At 45.5% G+C, this 19,682-nt stretch overlaps 1 protein-coding gene across 3 annotated transcripts in view; it reads right to left on the bottom strand.

Annotated features, from left to right (window-relative positions):
* Positions 1 to 19,682, bottom strand: part of LOC101841209 (S-adenosyl-L-methionine-dependent tRNA 4-demethylwyosine synthase TYW1) — an 83,537-nt gene that overhangs the window by 34,988 nt on the left and 28,867 nt on the right. For all 3 annotated transcript variants that reach the window (XM_013120718.3, XM_013120720.3, XM_013120719.3), the window contains 4 exons: positions 17,364 to 17,482; positions 15,799 to 15,908; positions 7,286 to 7,463; positions 6,616 to 6,751 (listed from right to left, as the gene is read on the bottom strand). In XM_013120718.3, coding sequence (XP_012976172.1) covers positions 6,616 to 6,751; positions 7,286 to 7,463; positions 15,799 to 15,908; positions 17,364 to 17,482 — 543 coding nt within the window. The remainder of the gene's footprint in view (positions 1 to 6,615; positions 6,752 to 7,285; positions 7,464 to 15,798; positions 15,909 to 17,363; positions 17,483 to 19,682) is intronic.

The raw sequence follows: 19,682 nt of genomic DNA, 5'->3' as shown, positions 1-19,682 counted from the left end.
GCCATGCCTAAAAAATAAAAAATATGTAAATAAATACATAAATAAATAAACAAGCATTGTAGCTCACATCTTTAATTTTAGGACTTGAGAGGCAGAAGCAATGGATCCCCACAGTTTGAGGCCAGCCTACTCTATAAGCCAGTTCCAAACCAACCAGGGTTGCATGGTGAAACCATGTCTCGATGGATGGATGGATGGATGGATGGATGGATGGATGGATGGATGGATGGATGGATGGATAAACAAACAAATAAATAAATAAGAACACACATGTAGGACAATAATCAAAAAGTACTTCATCCTGGGAAGCAGAAAGTGACATACCTCTACAGAGATACACAGCAAACAACTATCTCACAAAAGCACATGCCTGTCTTAGTTACTTTCTCACTGCTGACTTCTACCTGAAAGGCACAACTTAAAGGGTGGGGCTGGAAAGGTAGCTCAGCAGTTTGCTGCTCTTGCAGAGGACACAGGTTTAGTTCCCAGTACCCACCTGGCAGCTCACAACCGTCTGTAACATCCTGTTCCAAATGATCTGACATCCTCTCTTTGGACACTCCATGCACATGGTGCACAGATGTACATGTAAAATGCTCATATATATAATAAAATATGTATTTTATTAAAAGTTTAATGACTATACTCTGTCACCAATTTCCAACAAATCACTAAGATGGTTTCAGTAAAAACCTTGTGTATTTCCAATACTTAAGCTTCTACTTTTCCCCCTTAAATACATTGATTCCCTCTTTCCTTTTGATCACTTCTTTTGTGTGCATGTGGCTAGACATGCAGGAGCATATGCAACTTTGTGTGTGCACATATATACATGTGTGCACTCCCTTGCGTGGAAGCTGGAGAACAGCCTTGGGTGTTGTTCCTCAGGTGCTGTCCACCTTTGGCTGGGGGAGTGGACTTGTACACATGAGGCCAGTGCACATGAAGGCCAGAAGGGAGCGTAGGATTGCTTGCAGCTATGAGCCACGTGATGCAGGTGCTGAGCTAGGACCTACTGGGGTCCTCTGGAAGAGCAGCAAGTGATTAAGGGTTCAACCATCTCTCCAGCCCACACTGTGTGTCTATTTTTGGGTTTTGTTTGCTTGTTTTGAGACAGTTCTCTCAGTAAGCTAGGCTGGCTGGCCATTGAGCCCAGGGATCCACCTACATCTCTTTCTCCAGTGCTGAGATTCCAAGAACATATCACTATGCCTAGCTTTTTTTTTTTTTTAAGATTTCATTTATTATGTATACAGTGTTCTAACTATATGTTTGCCTGCATGCCAGAAGAGGGCACCAGATCTCATTACAGATGGTTGTGAGCCACAATGTGGTTGCTGGGAATTGAACTCAGGACCTCTGGAGAGCAGCCAGTGCCCTTAACCTCTAAGCCGTCTCTCCAGCCTTTACCTATGCCTAGCTTTTTATGTGGGGCTGGGGATCTGAACTCGGGCCCTCATACTTGCTCACCAGGCACTTTACCTACAGCCATTGCCTGCCCCTCTCTATTAACGCTCCTTCCTGATCTACCGGGCTCTTTGCTCCTTGCTTTCAGGGCTGTGGGCACTAATTCCCTGGTGGTGGACAGCAAACCACCTTCACTCCCAAGCACACTTCCTCCTTCTAAGCAGTCTGCTTGAGTTACTCGGCTGCATGTGGCAAGCCATCAAGCTAAAAGGGCGCATTTCACAGGCTTTCTCAGGGAAAGGGAAACTGAGGCTAGGGAACTGAGTCCGGCCAACAAGACACCAACAGAAGAGTTATAAAAGCTGCTGAAGCCGGGTGGTGGTGCACGCCTTTAATCCCAACACTCGGGAGGCAGAGGCAGGCGGATTTCTGTGTATTCGAGGCCAGGCTGGACCGACAGCCTCCAAAATAATACAGAGAAACCTTGTCTCGTAAAACCAAAAAAAAAAAAAAAAAAAAAAAAAAAAGCTGCTGAATGTTGAATGCCAAGGGAGAAAAGAAGCAACTGGAGACTGAACACAAAGCCCTTGCTCACCTACAGTCAGGCATCGACCTCACACATCTCAGTCTCTGTGGAATCTGCCCTGAGCAGCTGATCTGCATCCAAATGCCACAGTCCCCTTAGGCTTGAATCTGGCTATCTATTCAGGATGCTTGGTTTTTCTGTTGCTGTTGTTTTGTTTTTCGAGACAGGGTTTCTCTGCATAGCTCTGGCTATCCTGGAACTTGTAAACCAAGTTGTCCTTGAACTAACAGATATCTGCCTGTCTGAGTCCTGGGATTAAAGGCATACACTACAAATATCTATAATGCTAGCTTCAGAACCTTTAACCTTATCCATGGTTAAGAGTTCTTGATGTTTTCCCAGAGAACCAGAGTTTGGTTCCCAGAACATACATAAGGCAGCTCTCAGCTGCCTGTTAACTCTAGCCTCAGAGAACCACAGCACGACACAATAATAGAAAAATTAAGTTGAATTTCTGAAATATCATGGTCTGAGCTTTGCTTGTTTGTGCTCTTTCTTGGTCTTGCCAATAAGAAGTCATGGCGAATAGTAAACTACCTACAAATGACCCTCTCTCTCCCTCTCCCTTCTATCCTGAAGAGAACAGGGGCCTCCACTTCCTGTGTATTGTCAGCCTGTGACTAGGGTTATCCTTACCAGATATTAAACACCCAATAGTGAGTTTTTGTTTGAAGTGACAGTTGGTGGTATGGTTGGGATATTAGCATTTGTTTTATGGACGGGTACGAAGAGATGCATCCACCTCTAACAGGGCATCAGCGTTTAAAATGCAAGGAACGGAGATAGGGAAGTAGCTCAGAGGCAGAGTGTATGCTCAGAACCTGTAGGCCCTGAGTTCAATCTCCATCATTAAAAAAAAAAACACAAGAAAACCCCTGTCTCAAAAAAAAAACAAAAAAAACAAAAACAGAACAAAACAACAATAACAACAACAACAAAAAACTACAAAGGAAAAGAACTACCACATGATTCTATCATAAGAAAAACAATTTGGTTAAAAAGAGAGTTTTATATACATACATATACAACAATATATGCACCCAAAACACAAACTTATGTGAGGGTCAATATGTGGAAAGTTCAAAGCCCAGCCTTAACTATATGAGACCCTGACAATCAATCAGTCAATCAATTGGAAAAACTAAAATCCTCTAAAGAATTTCTTAAAAATAAAAGACAAGATTCCTATGCGTCGAATAACTATTGCACATATTTATACAACAACATGTAAAACAACACTTCCAGGCCTAACATCAAAAATAAGGGCCAGCAGCAGCTGCTGGGCATAGGGTCTTTGTGCCAGCACCTGTCTTGGTGACACAGAGAATTCTGACCATACCAGACCCAAATGACTCTAGTAGTCCATCAACTATATCTGCAATGCCATTCATTTCTTGCACACAGTTCACAGAAAATAAACATAAAATTTGCACCTACAAACATCCATTTAAAACACTGTGTTGAAAGATCTGTATGCAAAGTTAAGATTAGATATTAAAAACTCTTGTTCTACTGGAAAACCAACAGACATCCAGGCAGAGGATCTGCAGGGAGCTGCCTGGATTTGGGAGGCATTTGGAAGACATGGATGCTAATATTCTTTATATGATATGTGAGCCAAAAGTCAAAGAAAGTACATTAAAACTCTACTACCTTGTGGATAGACACGTCTTGAAACCATTTGCTTTAGATAGTAGCTGCTGCTGCTCAAGCCCCAATCTTCTCGGGGCTGACCTCAATATACAAATAGAAAAAAAGAGTGTACCGAACGTGTTTCCTGAAAGTCACCCTCTGTTCTGTGTATTTATAGTCAGCTAGCTCATCAAGAGGTAGAAATTTCTGAAATCAATTATTCAGGTCTACAAAACCATCATAATTTCAGCAAACTTCCAAAAACAATTACAAAATCCGGCTATTTTATGTTGGGAACTTTGGTAGGGAGGTTGCTTTGTTTTGAGACACAGTCTCCATGTGGCAGAAGTGTGACTGGGGAAGGGGACCTCAAAACTGATGAGGAGAACACACAGAGAGACAGAGAGACAGAGAGAATGTGCACACAGAAAAGGTTAGGCAAGACACAGTCCCAAAGACAAACCCTGTGACCCAATTCCTCCAAACAGGCTCTGCCTCCTATTCACCACCACCAATGCCATCACCAAGGGATGAATCTTTCCATTAGGTCAGAGCCCTTAGGACCCAACTGTCCCTAGATCTGTCCTCACTGACCCAGCCAGAGGTGCACTGCATCTTATTCTCTACCTTATTCTCCTAGCAGCTCTCGATCCAATCAAACTGCCAATCAAGACTAACCATCACGAGGCTGAAGAGATGGCTCAGTAGTTAAGAGCACTTGCCAAGGACCCGAGTTCAGTTCCCAGCACCATGTCAAGCAGCTCACACCTGCCTGTAATTCCAGCTCCTCTTCTGATTTCTGCAGCCAGCCCCACACGTGTGGCATCAGACACACACACACACACAGACACACAGACACACACAGAAATAAAAATATCTCTAAAAAGAAAATTACAGCCGGGCAGTAGTGGCACACACCTTTAATCCCAGCACCCGGGAGGCAGAGGCAGGTCTCCAAGTTGGATGTCAGCCTGGTCTATAGAGCAAGTTCCAGGATAGCCAGAGCTACACAGAGAGACCCTGTCTCAGATAAGAAAAAAGAAAAGGAAAATTACATTTCTTTACTCACTTCCTCGTGGTTCTCTTTAACAGGCCCTGATTTCACCATTCAGCTTGTAACACTTGCACAGAGATGAGAAGGCCAACTACTAAATGTTCATTCTACGTGTGAATTGTGAGCCATATGCAAACACTGGTTTGTTTAAATAGTAGGCACAGGGTTGGAAAGATGGCAACAGTCTGTAAAATGCTTTCTGTACAAGCAGGAAGACCTGAGGTTGGTCCCCAGAACCCACAGAAGAGCTGGACGTGGTGATCTGTGCCAGCAACCACAGTGTTACAGAAACTCTCAGATTACTTTAGGGTCTCAGGGCAGGAAGAGACTGTCCCAAAATAACCTGAGGACAACATCTGAGGTTGACCTCTGACCTGCATACACACACATATACCTGAACACACATAAACACAAATATTAACTAGTACAGAACACCCCACTCCTATGACAAGCACCCCCGTAACAAGTGAGTGGCATAACTCCAGGACATCAAGCCATCCCTACATCTGGAGTTTTCCAAGCTAATGTTTGCTTTTAGGTTTGGGGGTTTTGTTTTTTTGTTTTGTTGAGGGGGACAGGGTCTCACTGGCTTGCCTTGAATTCACAGAAAGATAAAAATCTGGGGCATAAAATTCAGTGATAAAGGACTACCCTAGCATATGTGTGGTCTCAGCTTCAATTTCCAGTACAATAAGCAGGGAAAAAAAGAGTACACACAAGAGTCAACTATTTCCAAAATGTTAAAACATGAGCTCACACTGACCTCAGTTACTTAGGACTTCACACTGACACTCAGAGTTCACACTGACCTCAGTTACTCATGGGCTCACACCGACACTCAGTTACTTAGGACTTCACACTGACAGTTACTCATAAGTTCACACTGACGCTCAGGTACTTAGGAGCTCACACTGATACTCAGTTACTCATGAGCTCACGTATTTGATTCCAAAATTTCTGGAAATCAATTTTGTACGTGACATCCCACATAGGCATGCTGAATGCTGCTACCCAACATACTGCATTATGAATCTTGAGAAGATGTTATTCTTTTAAATGCATGACAAGAAGATGACACCAAATGGATTTAGAGCCGACACACTAAAGAGAAACCTGGTAGGAGTAGTCACATGAGAAATGTTCCTTGCTCCTCAAAAATTCAGATTTTTGAGTCAGAAAGTTAGTAAGTCAGAAAGCTGATAAGATGGTTCAATGGGTAAAATCACTTGACACAAATGACACAATGAATTCACTCCCAGAACCCCTATGAGCATGTTGAATGCAATGGTGGACGTCTATAATCCCAGCACTCCTACAACAACACGAAAGGTTGAGGGTGAGCTACGCTGGACGACTCAATACTGGAATCAATAAGAAATCCTTCCTCAATGTAGCAGAAGGAGAGAACCAACTCCCAAATGCTGTCTTCATGCTATGTATGTGTCCATACACACATATCATACCCTCCCCACCCACCCAATAATAATAATAATAATAATAAATTCCTAAAAACTGAAGATGTGGGATTGGAGAGGCTCAGCAGTTAACACAAGACCCACGTTAGCCTTCCAGCATCCATATGGGGAAGTCTACATTTGCCTGTTACCTGATGCCCTCTTCTGGCCTCTGATAGATGGCTCCATGGTTCGGAGCACTAGTTGCTCTTGCAGAAGACCTGGATTTAGTCCCTATCACCCACGTGGCCAGGAGATCTAATGCCCTCTTCTGGCCTCCTGATGTACAAGGCATGCACATAGTACACATGCAAGCAAAACACTCACACACATAAATCTTTTTAAAAAATAATTTAAAGGAAAATTCTTTAAAAAGTCAGCATTTTAATCTTTCTGTATTTTGAAGAAAAACGAAGTAAACACAGCTCTGTTCATTTCCCCTCCTTATTTACTTACTTTTAGGATGACGTCACAATTCTTACCTTTGCAGCTAAGGCTTTCAAACTATCTAGGAAGCGCTGCCAGAAATCTTTGAAGAGCGGGCGGTCAATCTTCTTCAGACTGTCTTTGGTGCTAGCATCCACACTCACATACAGCTGAGTAACTGGTGTGAGGTTCCTTGATAATTAAAAAGGAAACAAAAGAAAAATAATGCCTACATCAGGAATTTCATAATATAAAATCTACAGTCTGTAAGAGATAACTCAACCTTGTACTGGTCTAGAAGTGTCCACTTTGCCAAGTGTCCAAAGCCACATACAGATAGACAAGCACTCTACCACTGAGTCCAGTCCACAATGATTTTATGATGTGACACCACGGGAAGTCTCTAATTGTTTCTTAAATGCCTGGACATGGAGCCTAATAAGCTGAAACATAACATTAATTAACTATTTGAAGCTGGCTCATCTTTGAACACTAGGTTTCAATGGAGAACAGAAGAAATGAAACCTAGCTTTAGTCCTGCAGCCATGGTGTAGCACAGTTAGACAGGCTTTCCTCATGAGGTCTGCCATGCACTCACGTAGGTGGAAACCCACAACTGTGTAGTATCTGGACCAATGGGCCACCTGCATCCTCAGGTCACTGGAGGAATCTCCATGGGACAGGAGCACAGAGCCACACCCATGCTTCAGACGCCAGACAGCTCACCTGATTTCCTCAGGGAACTGTGCGTTGGTGACAAGGAAACTGGAGATCCCATGCTGGTGGAGCAGCTTCAAAAGTCGGTTGATCTCTGGGTACATTATGGGCTCCCCCACAAGTGACAATGCACAGTGCTTGACCTCCATCCCCTCTTCAAACCGCTCTGCCTTGAGCCCTGGCACGCCTGAGAGTGCAGGAAAAAACAAAGTCAGAGCAAGGCTTAGACACAGAGAGCACCACGTCCACATCCACCACGATGCTTTGACTTTACAGGGAAAATCCTCTTCTATTTTTTTTAAACAGGAGCTCACTCTGTGGCCCAGGCTGATCTGGAACTCTCAGTAATACTCCTTTCTCAGCAGTCAACATGTAGAAGAATGCAAACAGATCCATATCTATTGCCATGTATAAAACTCAAGTCCAAGTGGATCAAAGACCTCAATATAAATCCATCCACACTGAGCCTCATAGAAGAGAAAGTGGGAAATGCATTTGAACACAAAGGCACAGGACACTTCCTAAATAGAACACCAGTAGCACTCTGAGAGCAACAATTAATAAATGGAACCGCCTGAAACTGAGAAGCTTCTGTAAGGCAAAGAACACAGTCAACAAGACAAAATGGTCCCTAAAGAATGGGGAAAGATCTTCACCAACCCCACATCTGACAGAGGGCTGATCTCCAAAATATACAAAGAATTGAAGAAATTAGACATCAAACTACCAAATAATCCAATTAAAAAATGGGGTACAGATCTAAACAGAGAATTCTCAACAGAACAATCTCAAATGGTGGAAAGACACTTAAGGAAATGTTTAACATTCTTAACCATCAGGGAAATGCAAATCAAAGCCACTCTGAGATTCCATCTATCACAGATCAGAATGGCTAAGATCAAAAAACACCAATGAAGCTTATGCTGGAGAGGATATGGAGAAAGGGAAACACTCCTCTATTGCTGGTGGGAGTGCAAACTTATACAGCCTCTGTGGAAATCAGTATGATGATTTCTCAGAATATTAGGGATCAATCTACCTCAAGACCATACAATACCACTTTTGGTCATATACCAAAAGGAGGCATATTCATACCACTATGTTCATAGCAACATTACTTTGTAAAAGCCAGAACTTGGAAACAACCTACACATGGGGATGGTGGGGGTGCCTTGGTCCTGCCTCAATGAGATGATGGGACAGACTTAGTAGACTTCCAGGGGAGGCCTTACCCTCTCCATGGAGCAGATGGGAGGTGGGGGGAGATGTAGGGGGAGCAGGAGAAGAGGAGGGAGGGGGAGCTGGAATTGGAATTTAAAAAATAAACCAATTTTTAAAAAATATTTAAAAATAAAAAATGCACTTGGAAATATAAGCATGCAAGTCAGCGTGTGTTGTGTCTGCCCCTCCTACTCTGCCCCCAATCTAATGACCATAACACGAGTCAAAAATCTAAAGCTGATAGATGACATCTTTGTATGCCTGGCATTCTGCATGAGCACTTCCCATCAGTATTTCTAAGTGAGTTTTTTCTTGTGTTATCAAAATCTAAGATTTAACTCAAATAAATCCAAGTTTTAAATAAAACTTGATCCTTAAACTCAGTCTGTGTTGCCAAGACAACCCAGCACTGAGTCTAACAGTGCTGGTTAACTTTAAACTCCCCGTGAGCAGCAGAAGAGAAGAGTGGATCAGCCTCCACCTCTGAATGAGGGACGAGGGAGTGCTGGCTAGACCTTGTGGGGCTCAATTCTAACTCTACTGGGGCCAGTCTGGCACCCTTGGGTAAGACTCCGGCCTTCTCTTCCCCTAATATTTAACATGGTGAATAGAGAGGGAGAACACAACAAGAATTAAATTAGGGGCTGGGGGCTTGGCTCATTTGGCCAAGGGTTTGTCTATCAGGCTCTGGGGTGCACACCTATAACCCTAGCATTTGGGAGGAGGAGGTCAAAGGACCACAAGTTCAAGGATATCCTCAGCTACATGGTGAGTGGGACAACAGTCTGGGCTACATGAGACTTTGAGGCAACACACACACACACACACACACACACACACACAGAGAGAGACAGAGAGAGAGAGAGAGAGAGAGAGAGAGAGAGAGAGAGAGAGAGAGAGAGAGAGAGAGGAGAGAACACAGAGAAATATATACAAGAACAAGGCAAGCATACACACAACACAAATACATGAGCACACACACATACACACAATCCAATTTACAAAATCTTAACCCTTTTGAGTTTTTCTGGTTTTGTTGTTGCTAAGCAACTTCTACACCGTTTCCCTCATCCTGGGCAGCTTCCTCATCCTGAATCATCACAAGGACAGCCATCAACTAAGGTGTGAACAGAAGTGGGGCTTCAGGCTTCAGCCTGACATTAAAACAGTAAACCAAAGGAATACACGTATGACGCAATGATACACTGCTCCAAACACAATATTCTTGTTTCCGTTTTTGTGGCTTGGGACAGGTTCTTACTGTGAAATCCAAGCTGGCTTCAAATTATGCAGCCCAAGGTGTTCTGGAACCTGCTAGCCTCCTGCCTCAGTCTCCTGAGTACCAGGTAAGTACCTTGCCACACCTGGTTCAAGTGAAGTCGGGGCTAATCAGAAATGCAACATTCTCTTCTTTATTCTCATAATGATATAGGTCCTGGGTAAGCATCTTGCTGAGAGTGGCAGCCATGACAAATGATTGGTGGAGACTTCACAATGTCATGTGTGTGTATGTGCTTGCACTGGTGCACATGTATGTTCAGTGTAAAGACCAGATGACAACGTCCTCGTCCCTCAGGCACCAGCCATCTTGTTGAAATGAGTCTCTCACAGCCTGTAGATCCCCAACGAAGTGGGGTTGGCAGGCAGGGAGCCCCAGAGATCCACCTGCCTCTGTCTCCCCAGCATTGGGATTACGTGCACACACCACCATGCCCAGATTTCTTTTGTGGATCGTGGGGACTGAACTCAGGGCACCAGGCTTGTCAACAAGCGTATCTCCTCAGCTCCTACAATGTCAGGTGTTCTGTCACTCTCCACACCTTTCATACATCACTTGCAGAAAACGGACTGAAGAGAGGGCGCAGACATTAAGAGTACTTGCTGCTGTTCCTCCAATGAACTCCAACTTGGACTGAGGACACAAACGGCAGCTCAAAACCCTCAGCAACTCCAGTGCCGGATGATCAGATGCTGTCTCCAGGCCTTGGTGGGCACCAGGCACGCACATGGTACACAGACATGCATGCACGCAAGCAAAACACCATCCACATAAAGCACAGAGAATGAGGGCAAGCTGCACACGCCCTCTGCGCCTCCGCGCCACTTTCCCATGTGGCCTCCGGCAAGCCCTTTGTGCGTTTATTCTAAGGACAAACAGGAACACTAGCAACAAATGCCTATTTCATCTTTGTCTCTGTGACCCAGGATATCCTTAACAGTGCAGCCCCCCACGTGGAGCCCCCGGGCTCTTACTCTGAGAATGTGCTCCTATGGTGAGAGAAGATGCCAAGCTGCACTCAAGTCCTGACCCACTTTTGATCAATGGTCACTTAATTGTGCTTGTACATAAAGATGCTAACAAAGGGCACGAGAAGAAAGCTATCTAAATGACTGGGGGACAGAGCTGAAGAGACAATGACGGTCCACCAAACCGGGAGCACAGAAGGAAAGGATTTGGAGAGAGAAAAAAAAACAGAGACTATCTTCAAAAATTGACTCTACGATGGTCATTGTGCTAATGTTAGAAAATCAGAGACAATGGGCAACAAGATCCATGATCCCATCCTGTCCTCAAGGCAAAATCATGACATGAGTGAGCCAGCCCCTCCTGGCAGGGTGGGGAAGCACTCTAGAAAACAAAGGACCTAAAGTCAGGATAAAGGACATTCTTTTCGTTGTTGTTGGGGTTATGTTTTTTGTTTGTTTGTTTGTTTTTGAGACAGAGCCACATGTATGCCAAGCTAGCCTTTAATTTACTACATACCCAAGGATGACTTTGAACTCCTGATCCTACTGACTCCGATTCCCAAGTGCTGGGATTACAAGTGTACACCACCACACCTGGTTTATGTGGTCTAGGACTAGAGTCCAGGGCTCTATGTACATGCCAGGCAAGCCCTCTCCTGCCTGAGCCACACCCCCAGGCTGACAGGCACTGATCTGAGAGTATAGCTCCAAAGGCAGGCTGGGGTGGAGGTGCCCAGGGTAGCTGAGAGGAAAAGGGAGGCTTCAAGAATGGACATGCATGGGGGGGAGGGGGTGGAGAAGAGGAGGAAGAAGGGGACAACGAAGAAGAAAAACTGTTTCTAAGAATTTCTGGTTACAACATACGAATGCCACATCACCCTGCATGTGCCTAAATGACACTAATACACTCCCTCTCTTTCCTTTTCTGTCTCTGCCCCTCCCACCCACCTACTTTTTTCAGTTTTACGAGGCAAGTCTCAAACTCTCCATCCTTCTGCCTCAGCCCCCTGCTGGGAGACGACAGTGCAGACACACATCCAGTCAATAAATCTATTCTGACGTCTCCCAATCAACTTCTCATATCGTTGACCCTAGGAAAGTGCACTGAGTTCTAACAAGGAGGTGAGAAACACGCATATCCTTTTGGTGTGGTTTCTGAAGCCATGGGTGCTGTGGGACGGGGAGAGAGGCAGCGATGCCTGAGAGGTGTGTGCAATGGCTACACCACAGGAAATAAGCTTCCTTCAGGTCAGTCCAGGGACAACTCACACCCAGGGAGGACAGAGCGCAGAAGCCCCTCCTCAGGCTCAGATCGAGACCTAGAGTTTAAGAGCAAGCTGTGAATCTGGGTATGGCAGTACATGTCTGGAATCCCAGCATGTGGTGGGGAGCTGAGGCAGGAGGATGGAGTTCAACAGCAACCTGGCCTACAGAGTGAGGACTTATCGAATACATAACTAAAGCAAGCTGGTGCAAACTTTAGTCTCAACACTCAGAAGGCAGAGGCAAGCAGATCTCTGAGTTTAAGGACAGTCTGGTCTACACAGTGAGTTCCAGACAGCCAGAGCTGCATAAGACCTTGTCTCACAATGACAACTAGGGCCAGCAAGATGGTTCAGCAGGTAACAAGCCTGGCAACCTGCATTTAAACCCCACGGCCCATGTAAAGGTAGGAGAACTATCTTCATGAAGCTATCCTCTGGTTTCCACACATACACCAAGACACAAGCACACAAGTACAGACCCATATACTCATATAGCTACATACAAACAGACACACAACCACAAACATAAAAAATTTTAAAATTAATTGTAGGACTGAGAGATGGCTCAGCAGTTAGAAACACTTACTGCTCTTCCAGAATCTGGGTTTGGCTCCCAGCACCCTGACAGCAGCTAGTAAGAGTGTGTAATTGCAATTCCAGGTCCTCTGACACCCTCTGGCCTCTGTGAGTACTGCATGCACATTGTAAACAGACATACATGCAAAAACAAACAAACACCCAAACACATAAAATAAAAATAAACCATTTTTTAAAATTCACTGAATAAAAGAGTCACCTGAGCTGGGCACTCAGGAGGCAGAGACAGGTAGATCTCTGTGAGTTAGAGTCCAGCCTGGTCTAACAAGAGCTAGTTCCAGGGCAGCCTCCATAGCCACATAGAAACCCTGTCTGGGGAAAAAAAAGTCACCTGAGAAGGCATAAAAGAGAAACAAATCCCCTGATTTTCAGAAAAACAGTGACTAGGGTTTATAAAGATTTATGTCTTGTCTATTTGAAACAGGATCTTACTAATAGCCCTGGCTGGCTTGAAAGTCATGATGTAGACCAGGCTGGCCTCGAACTCACAGAGCTTTACCTGCCTCTGCCTCCCAAATTCTGGGGTCAAAGGCACATACCACACAGCCAGCCTATAAATATAGTCATATAACAAAAGTTTTTATTGGTTTTTCTTATTGCTACCTATGAAAAGACACAGCAGTCTTTGGTGCTGGAGGAGTGAAGACCACACAGATTTAACAAATGTCAATTCATCACTGACAGCTGTCATTCACTGTTCTGTACAGTTCAGAGGGCGATCTATGCTAATGGCTGTAACTTTCAGCTCTAAATGAATGTGTTAGGTAGCTAGCAAGCCATAGTGAAAGCATACATAGCAAGATGCGGATGGATGAAGGGATAGGGGCTAACAGTGTCCCGCAGAGACTGGCTAGGGAAGTAAAAGCAGCCAGCTGGATTTCAGATTGAGCTGTCTCGCCATGGCTCAGAGTCCAGCTTCTCTCACACACTGCATGCACTTTCATGCCACGGGGTGAACACTAGTGACTTTGGATGGAAATGGGTCACCTTCCAGCTGTCCCCAAGGACGCAGTTTCACTCTTGGGCTGTTCTGCTGTTCCTTTCCCTCCCCATCACAGAACTGTGTGGGGATGGACGGGGGCCTGCCCATGCACAGACAAAGGGCCTTGGAGAGCACTTCGACACAAGCATCTGGGTCTGAAACATCAGGAGGAGGGACTTACAGCCCTGCTTCTAGAGTCAGCTTCTTAGTGAACTCAAACAATACAACTTACCAATGTGCACATTAGGGCCACCCCACAAAACCATGGTGCTACAAGACCACCCATCTGTCTACAGCAGGCTCTAATCCTGCACTCAAGTCCAACAGCACTGATTCCTGGAGCCCTGTGAGAAACACACATTTGCTGGCCAGGGTGGCCCACACTGTCATCCCAGCACTCAGGAAGCTGAAGCACCAGGATCAGTTCCAACCTGAGCGACACAGCAAGACCCTCTTCTCGAAACGGAAGGAAGCAAGCGGAACAAGAAGAGAAAGAATTGCGCATTCACAGGCTCTACTCTTTTGCTAGACTTCTTCTCTGGGAAGGGGCAGCGGTCGGTGTTTGAGCAGCCCCAGATGGTACTGACTCACAGTAGAGTCTGCAGCCAGAGCTCTGCAGTGAAGCCAAATAGCTAGAAAATGAAGGGCAGAGTTTCTGCTGCGTCTCTGTGGGCAGCACTATGAAAGACGTTTTGTTAAGAGCACCCCACTTCTTATAGGGCATTCATTCAGAAACCCTTTGCCAGCCAACTGCAACTCACTGACCATATCGTTGGTTTTTTTTTAATGTTATTACTATCCCCCCCCCTCAGGCAAGGATCCACTACATAACATGGCCTAGAACTCCCTATATAAACCAGCCTGGCCTTTAAATTCAGAGATCCTATCTGCCTCTACCTCCAAGTGCTAGGATTAAAGGGATGCACTACCACATCTACCTTCCTTTTAATTACGAGTACGGGTGTGTGTCTGGGGGAGATGTATGTGTACATGAGTGTAGTTACTGCCTGCAGAGGCCAAAAGAGGGCACAGTGCACCTCACAAGGGACTAAGCCATGGCTGGAGTTTTCTAACTCTTCAATCTAATGGAAATACAAAGCTACAAGGGCCAAAATATATATAGAATACTTCTATCATGGTTTTGCTTCCACAAAGGAAGATTTACAATAGCCTAGGGGACACGGAGGTTCTTGTGTTCTCAGACAAGCACTAGGGAAACAGCAATGTTAAACACTCAGAGGGAGGGCAGGGGCGTACCTTCAAAGGGAGAGATATACAAATGGTTTCTACCCCAAAGGCTGGGAACAGAAGTGATTAATAGCCTAGTGACTCTTGGTGTTGTGGCCAGGTCACACCAAGTCCTCCCCCAGACCCTGTCATGAGTTTATCTTGAAACTGTTCCCTCAGTTAATCCATGGAACCCATCTTCATGGAAGATACCACCTATACATTACTCAGATTCTCCATACAGTCATGTCTCAAGCTTTGCTGTGCACAATGGATTGAATTCATTATCACTAGGACACTTCTTTCCAAATTACAGGCTTAAATATGCTTAAAATAAACTACTCAGGGTCAGATTCTCAAAGTCTAAAACAACACTATCTCTCACTGATCCTCTTGTGTTTGCAGAGACCACACACACAGACACACACAAATACAAACACAAACACACACACATACACTCTGCCCCGCAGTGAGAGACAAAAGTCCCACTGAAAGAGGAAAAGAGGCCACTCTTCTGTCATTTTGGTCCAGGCTGTGTTGACAGGTATTACCATTCCTTTTCAGAGAGGATGTGGCTCAGCTGGTGGAATACTTACCTAGCATGTATGAGACCTGGGCTTCCATCCTCAGCATAGGATAAAAACAGGTGTGGTATACCAGGCAGTGGTGGCGCACGCCTTTAATCCCAGCACTTGGGAGGCAGAGGCAGGCAGATCTCTGTGAGTTCGAGGCCAGCCTGGTCTACAGAGTGAGTTCCAGGACAGCCTCCAAAACAATACAGAGAAACCCTGTCTCGAAAAACAAAAAAAACAAAAAACAAAAAAAAACAGGTGTGGTGATATACTCCTGTGATCCCAGCACTCTGAAGACAGAGGCAGGAGGATCAGAAGCCCAAAAGTTATCCTCTACCACATAGCAGGTTCAAGGGCCAGCCTGAGATGAATAACACCCTGTCTCATAAAAAGAAAAATAAAATAAAATACCTTTAAACTGCTTAATCATGTTCTGATGATTTTCGATGGCTTCCTTCAAGATCAGTTCTGGCTGGTCCATCTTCCACCGCCATTCAGTGCCCACCGGATTGGTGTGGTGCCTGCAAACACAGTGCAGAGTCCTAAGGTATCTTTTTGTGACATTACAGCGAGGCTGCTGTGACCAGCCCATCCAAAAGAAAGCCAGAGTTGGGTGCCGATAAGAGCTCCACCGGTGAAAGGATTCACCCTACTTTGAGTCGTGGCACATGGCAGAGATGAGTGAAGAGAGGACCCTGGGCAACTTGCTCAGCGCTTGGCTCAGAGTCAACTGCAGGTATAGATAGACCAAACACACTAGCCTGTTTCTGATTACTTATTCACAGGAATGTCTGTGGGTATATGTGCACCTATGTTGAGGTGCCCAAGGAGACTGGAAGAGAGCATCAGATCCCCTGGAGCTGCAGTTACAGGTGGCTGGGAATGGCCCAACACGGGTGCAGAAAACCAAACTCTGGTCCTCTGCAAAAGGAATAAATGCTTCTAAGTGCTGAGCCAGCTCCAGCCCCTCTCCCCTGCTTTCAGTCGTGCTACCTGAACACAGACACCAGCGTGAGGTGACCTGTGTGGCCAGCATATTCCCATTTCTAAACCACAGGAGGAGAGCAGAAGCTCTCATGGTTTAGAAACAAGTTACACCAAACACTCCTGAGTGAGTGCACCTTCTCTTTCCATACTCCAGTCGTTTGTTTTGAGACAGGACTCCCATGCAGCCCAGGATGGCCTCAAATGCCCTATGGAGCTGAGGATAGCCTTGAGCTTCTGATCCTCCAGGCCCCATATTCCCAGTGCTGGAATTATGGTGTGGATCACAATATGGGGTTTATGCAATGCTAAGAACAGAATCCAGGGCCTCAGGCATGAGAGGCAAACACTCCACCAACGGAGCCACACCCAAAGCACTTCTTATTCTTTGGCAATTTCTTTTTCTTTCACTGTTCCTTAGAACAGGCAAAGCATATGGGCCTCATTTCTTCCAGTTAAGATTTTTTTTTCCTGTGTGTTATCTGTGTGTGGTCACGTGAATGTGCAGATGGTCCCAGAAGGCCAGAAGAGAGCATTGTATCTCTCTCCCTAGAGCTGGGGTTCCAGGAAATGAGAACTGCCCTAGCTGATAGCTGGGAGCTAAACTAGGCCCTCTCTAAGAGCAGAAAATGCTCTTAAGCACTGAGCCATCCTCCAGTCCCCTAGTTATAATTTTTAAGTACTAATTCAGTTAACACACTCATGATAGAATGACATTGACATGCTTCTTAAGAATCTACTGGAAAGCCAGGCAGTGGTGACACACACCTTTAATCCCAGCACTTGAAAGGCAGAGGCAGGTGAATCTCTGTGAGTTCAAGCCCAGCCTGGTCTACAGTGGGTTCCAGGACAGCCTCCAAAGCCACAGAGAAATCCTGTCTCAAGGAAAAAAAAATCTACTGGAGACTGCTACAGAGCAGAGCCCTACTGTGGAGTCTGACACGCCCAGGGCAGTGCTCAGCATCTGGTCACCACACTGCCTCTCCACTTACCGCCAACAGAAGACGCATTTATTCGCACATGCCAAGCTTGGGGTGGCTTCCATGCAGCGATGGCTATCGATGCCGTAGAATGTGTGTTTGTAGCAACCTCCTCTCCCCCGCAGCATTGACTGTGACAAGCAGGAAACATGCCGTCATTTGAATAAAACAACAGAAACTCAACAGCTAGGTGTAGTTTCTTGGTTTGCATGCTTTAGCTTTATTTGTTATTACCGTGTGTGTGAGATGTGTGAGTGCGGGCTCAGACATACCACAACATGCAAAGGTCCAAAGGCAACTTCATGGAACTGAGTCTTTCTTACTCCTTTATGTGGGTCCCAGGGATTGAACTCGGGTCACCAGGCAAGACCTTCACCCGCTGGGTCATCTTGTCAACCCAAAGGCATCATTTTTAAGAGGACACTGTAGGGATGGCTCAGTGGGTGAAAGCACTAGATAACCTCAGTTTGTCCCCTACGACCCACATGGAGGAAGGTGACCTTCACAGGTGTGTGGCACGCTCACCCACACACATATATCAAGTGTAGACGGAGCTTCCGTCCTAGCCAGTCCCACAGCAGTGTAGTCCGAAATAAACACACAGAGGCTTATACTAATCATAAACTGTTTGGCCTATTGCTCAGGCTTCCTATTGGCTAGCTCTCTCTTGATTATTAACCCAATTCTATTAATATGTGTGTCTCTACCTGGTCTTGGCTTACAGGTGACGCCTGGACCTCTTGCTTCCTTGGCAGCTACATGGCGTCTCCCTGACCCACCTACTACCTTTCTCTATCCCTGTTTGGATTTCCCATCTGGCTAAATCCTGCTTGTCCATTGGCTGAAAAAGCTTTATTCATCAACCAATAAGACAAACATATATTTGTAGCATACAGAAGAAAATCCCCATCAACCAAGTGTAGTACTTTTGTTTGTGTGTGGCGCCACAAGGTTGTCTAATGTATCGGGCAAAACCTGAATATTTAAATGAAAGACAAGACGTCCAGTCGTTTGTGCTAAGAGAATGCCTGTGTACATGTCTTTTGCAAGGAGGGAGCAGCCTTATATACAGACTTACAGCACAGTGGAAAAACCCCAGGTGTAAGAGTTTGTGTTTTCATAGAGGTTGATGCCAGTGGGGCAAGGCGGGGCTATAAGCAGGACTAGAAAAGGATGCACCTGTGGTTACACTTGTGCTTTTCCCAGTGTGTCCCCACTGTCAGCATACGTGACCAGGCTCCTCCAGTTCCACTCCTTCTCATTTTCATCCTGATCCTCCAATGGCACAGACATTGACCGAGTATCTCATTAATCCACAAATCCCCAAGGCTCCACTTCCCGTGTTGTTTGCATTGTGTCTAATCTACTTTGATCTCTGTGGTCCAGACTGAGTAAATCCTATCGACTGGTCCTGGGTGCAAACTGTCCCATCGATCTGCTGAGGTCAGAGTACACAGCCTGCCACCCCCACTTGACTGCTGAGCCCTCAAGAAGTTGTTTTATCCATTTTTCTGTTGTATTAAGCCTTCTTGGTTGTTTTTAGCCTGGCTCTTTGCTGGGCTATTTTATTCTTTCATCTGTTTGAAGATCACTGATAGCTGATTGCTGTAGCTACTTCTGCCCGTCCCATCCGTTGACTCAGCTGCTGTTGACAGCAGTTGATTATCTTTTGTTACCCAATTATGACTTTCTCAGTCCTTGCTGTGACAGGTGATTTTCTGTAGCATCCTGGGCATTCTGTCAGTGAGGAGATGCTAAACCAGTGGTTCTCAGCCTGTGGGTCTCAACCCCTTGGGGGTCAAATGATCCTTTCATAGAGCTAGCCTATCAGATACCCTGCATATCAGATTTCACATCACCATTCACAGCAGCAGCAAAATTACAGTTATGAAGTAGCAATGGAATACTTTTATGGTTGGGGGTCACCATAACATAAGGAACTGCATGAAAGGGTCACAGCATTAGGAAGGCTGAGAACCACTGCCCTAGGCCCCTCCTCTCCCTCTCATTTTAGCAGTCACTTTGCTAAACTCAGACAGGCACTATGCTGTGTGTTCCATGGCAACTGGACTTTTCTAGCCTTGATCTTAAATGACCCCTGGTTCCTGCTGGCCCCTCCTAGTCCCTGCTGGCCCCTGCTGCTGCTGCTAAGGGAGCAGGGTCCATTGTCCTCCCCCACCCCCACCCCCATTGGTTCACTGGAAGACAGGAGTTTCAGGCCTCTCAGCCTGGGCTCTTCTGTGGCAAGGCCTCCTTTGTAAACACTGCAGAAAGGAGACTCAGCCTCCCAAGCAGAAAGGGTCTGTCCTGACTGGACACTACGGTGGCATC

Source organism: Mesocricetus auratus, unplaced genomic scaffold, assembly GCF_017639785.1.
Source record: "Mesocricetus auratus isolate SY011 unplaced genomic scaffold, BCM_Maur_2.0 Super-Scaffold_100025, whole genome shotgun sequence".
In the NCBI taxonomy this organism is placed as follows: Eukaryota; Metazoa; Chordata; class Mammalia; order Rodentia; family Cricetidae; genus Mesocricetus; species Mesocricetus auratus.
The sequence above is the reverse complement of the archived record's forward strand: the minus strand, read 5'-3'. Positions and strand labels throughout refer to the sequence as shown.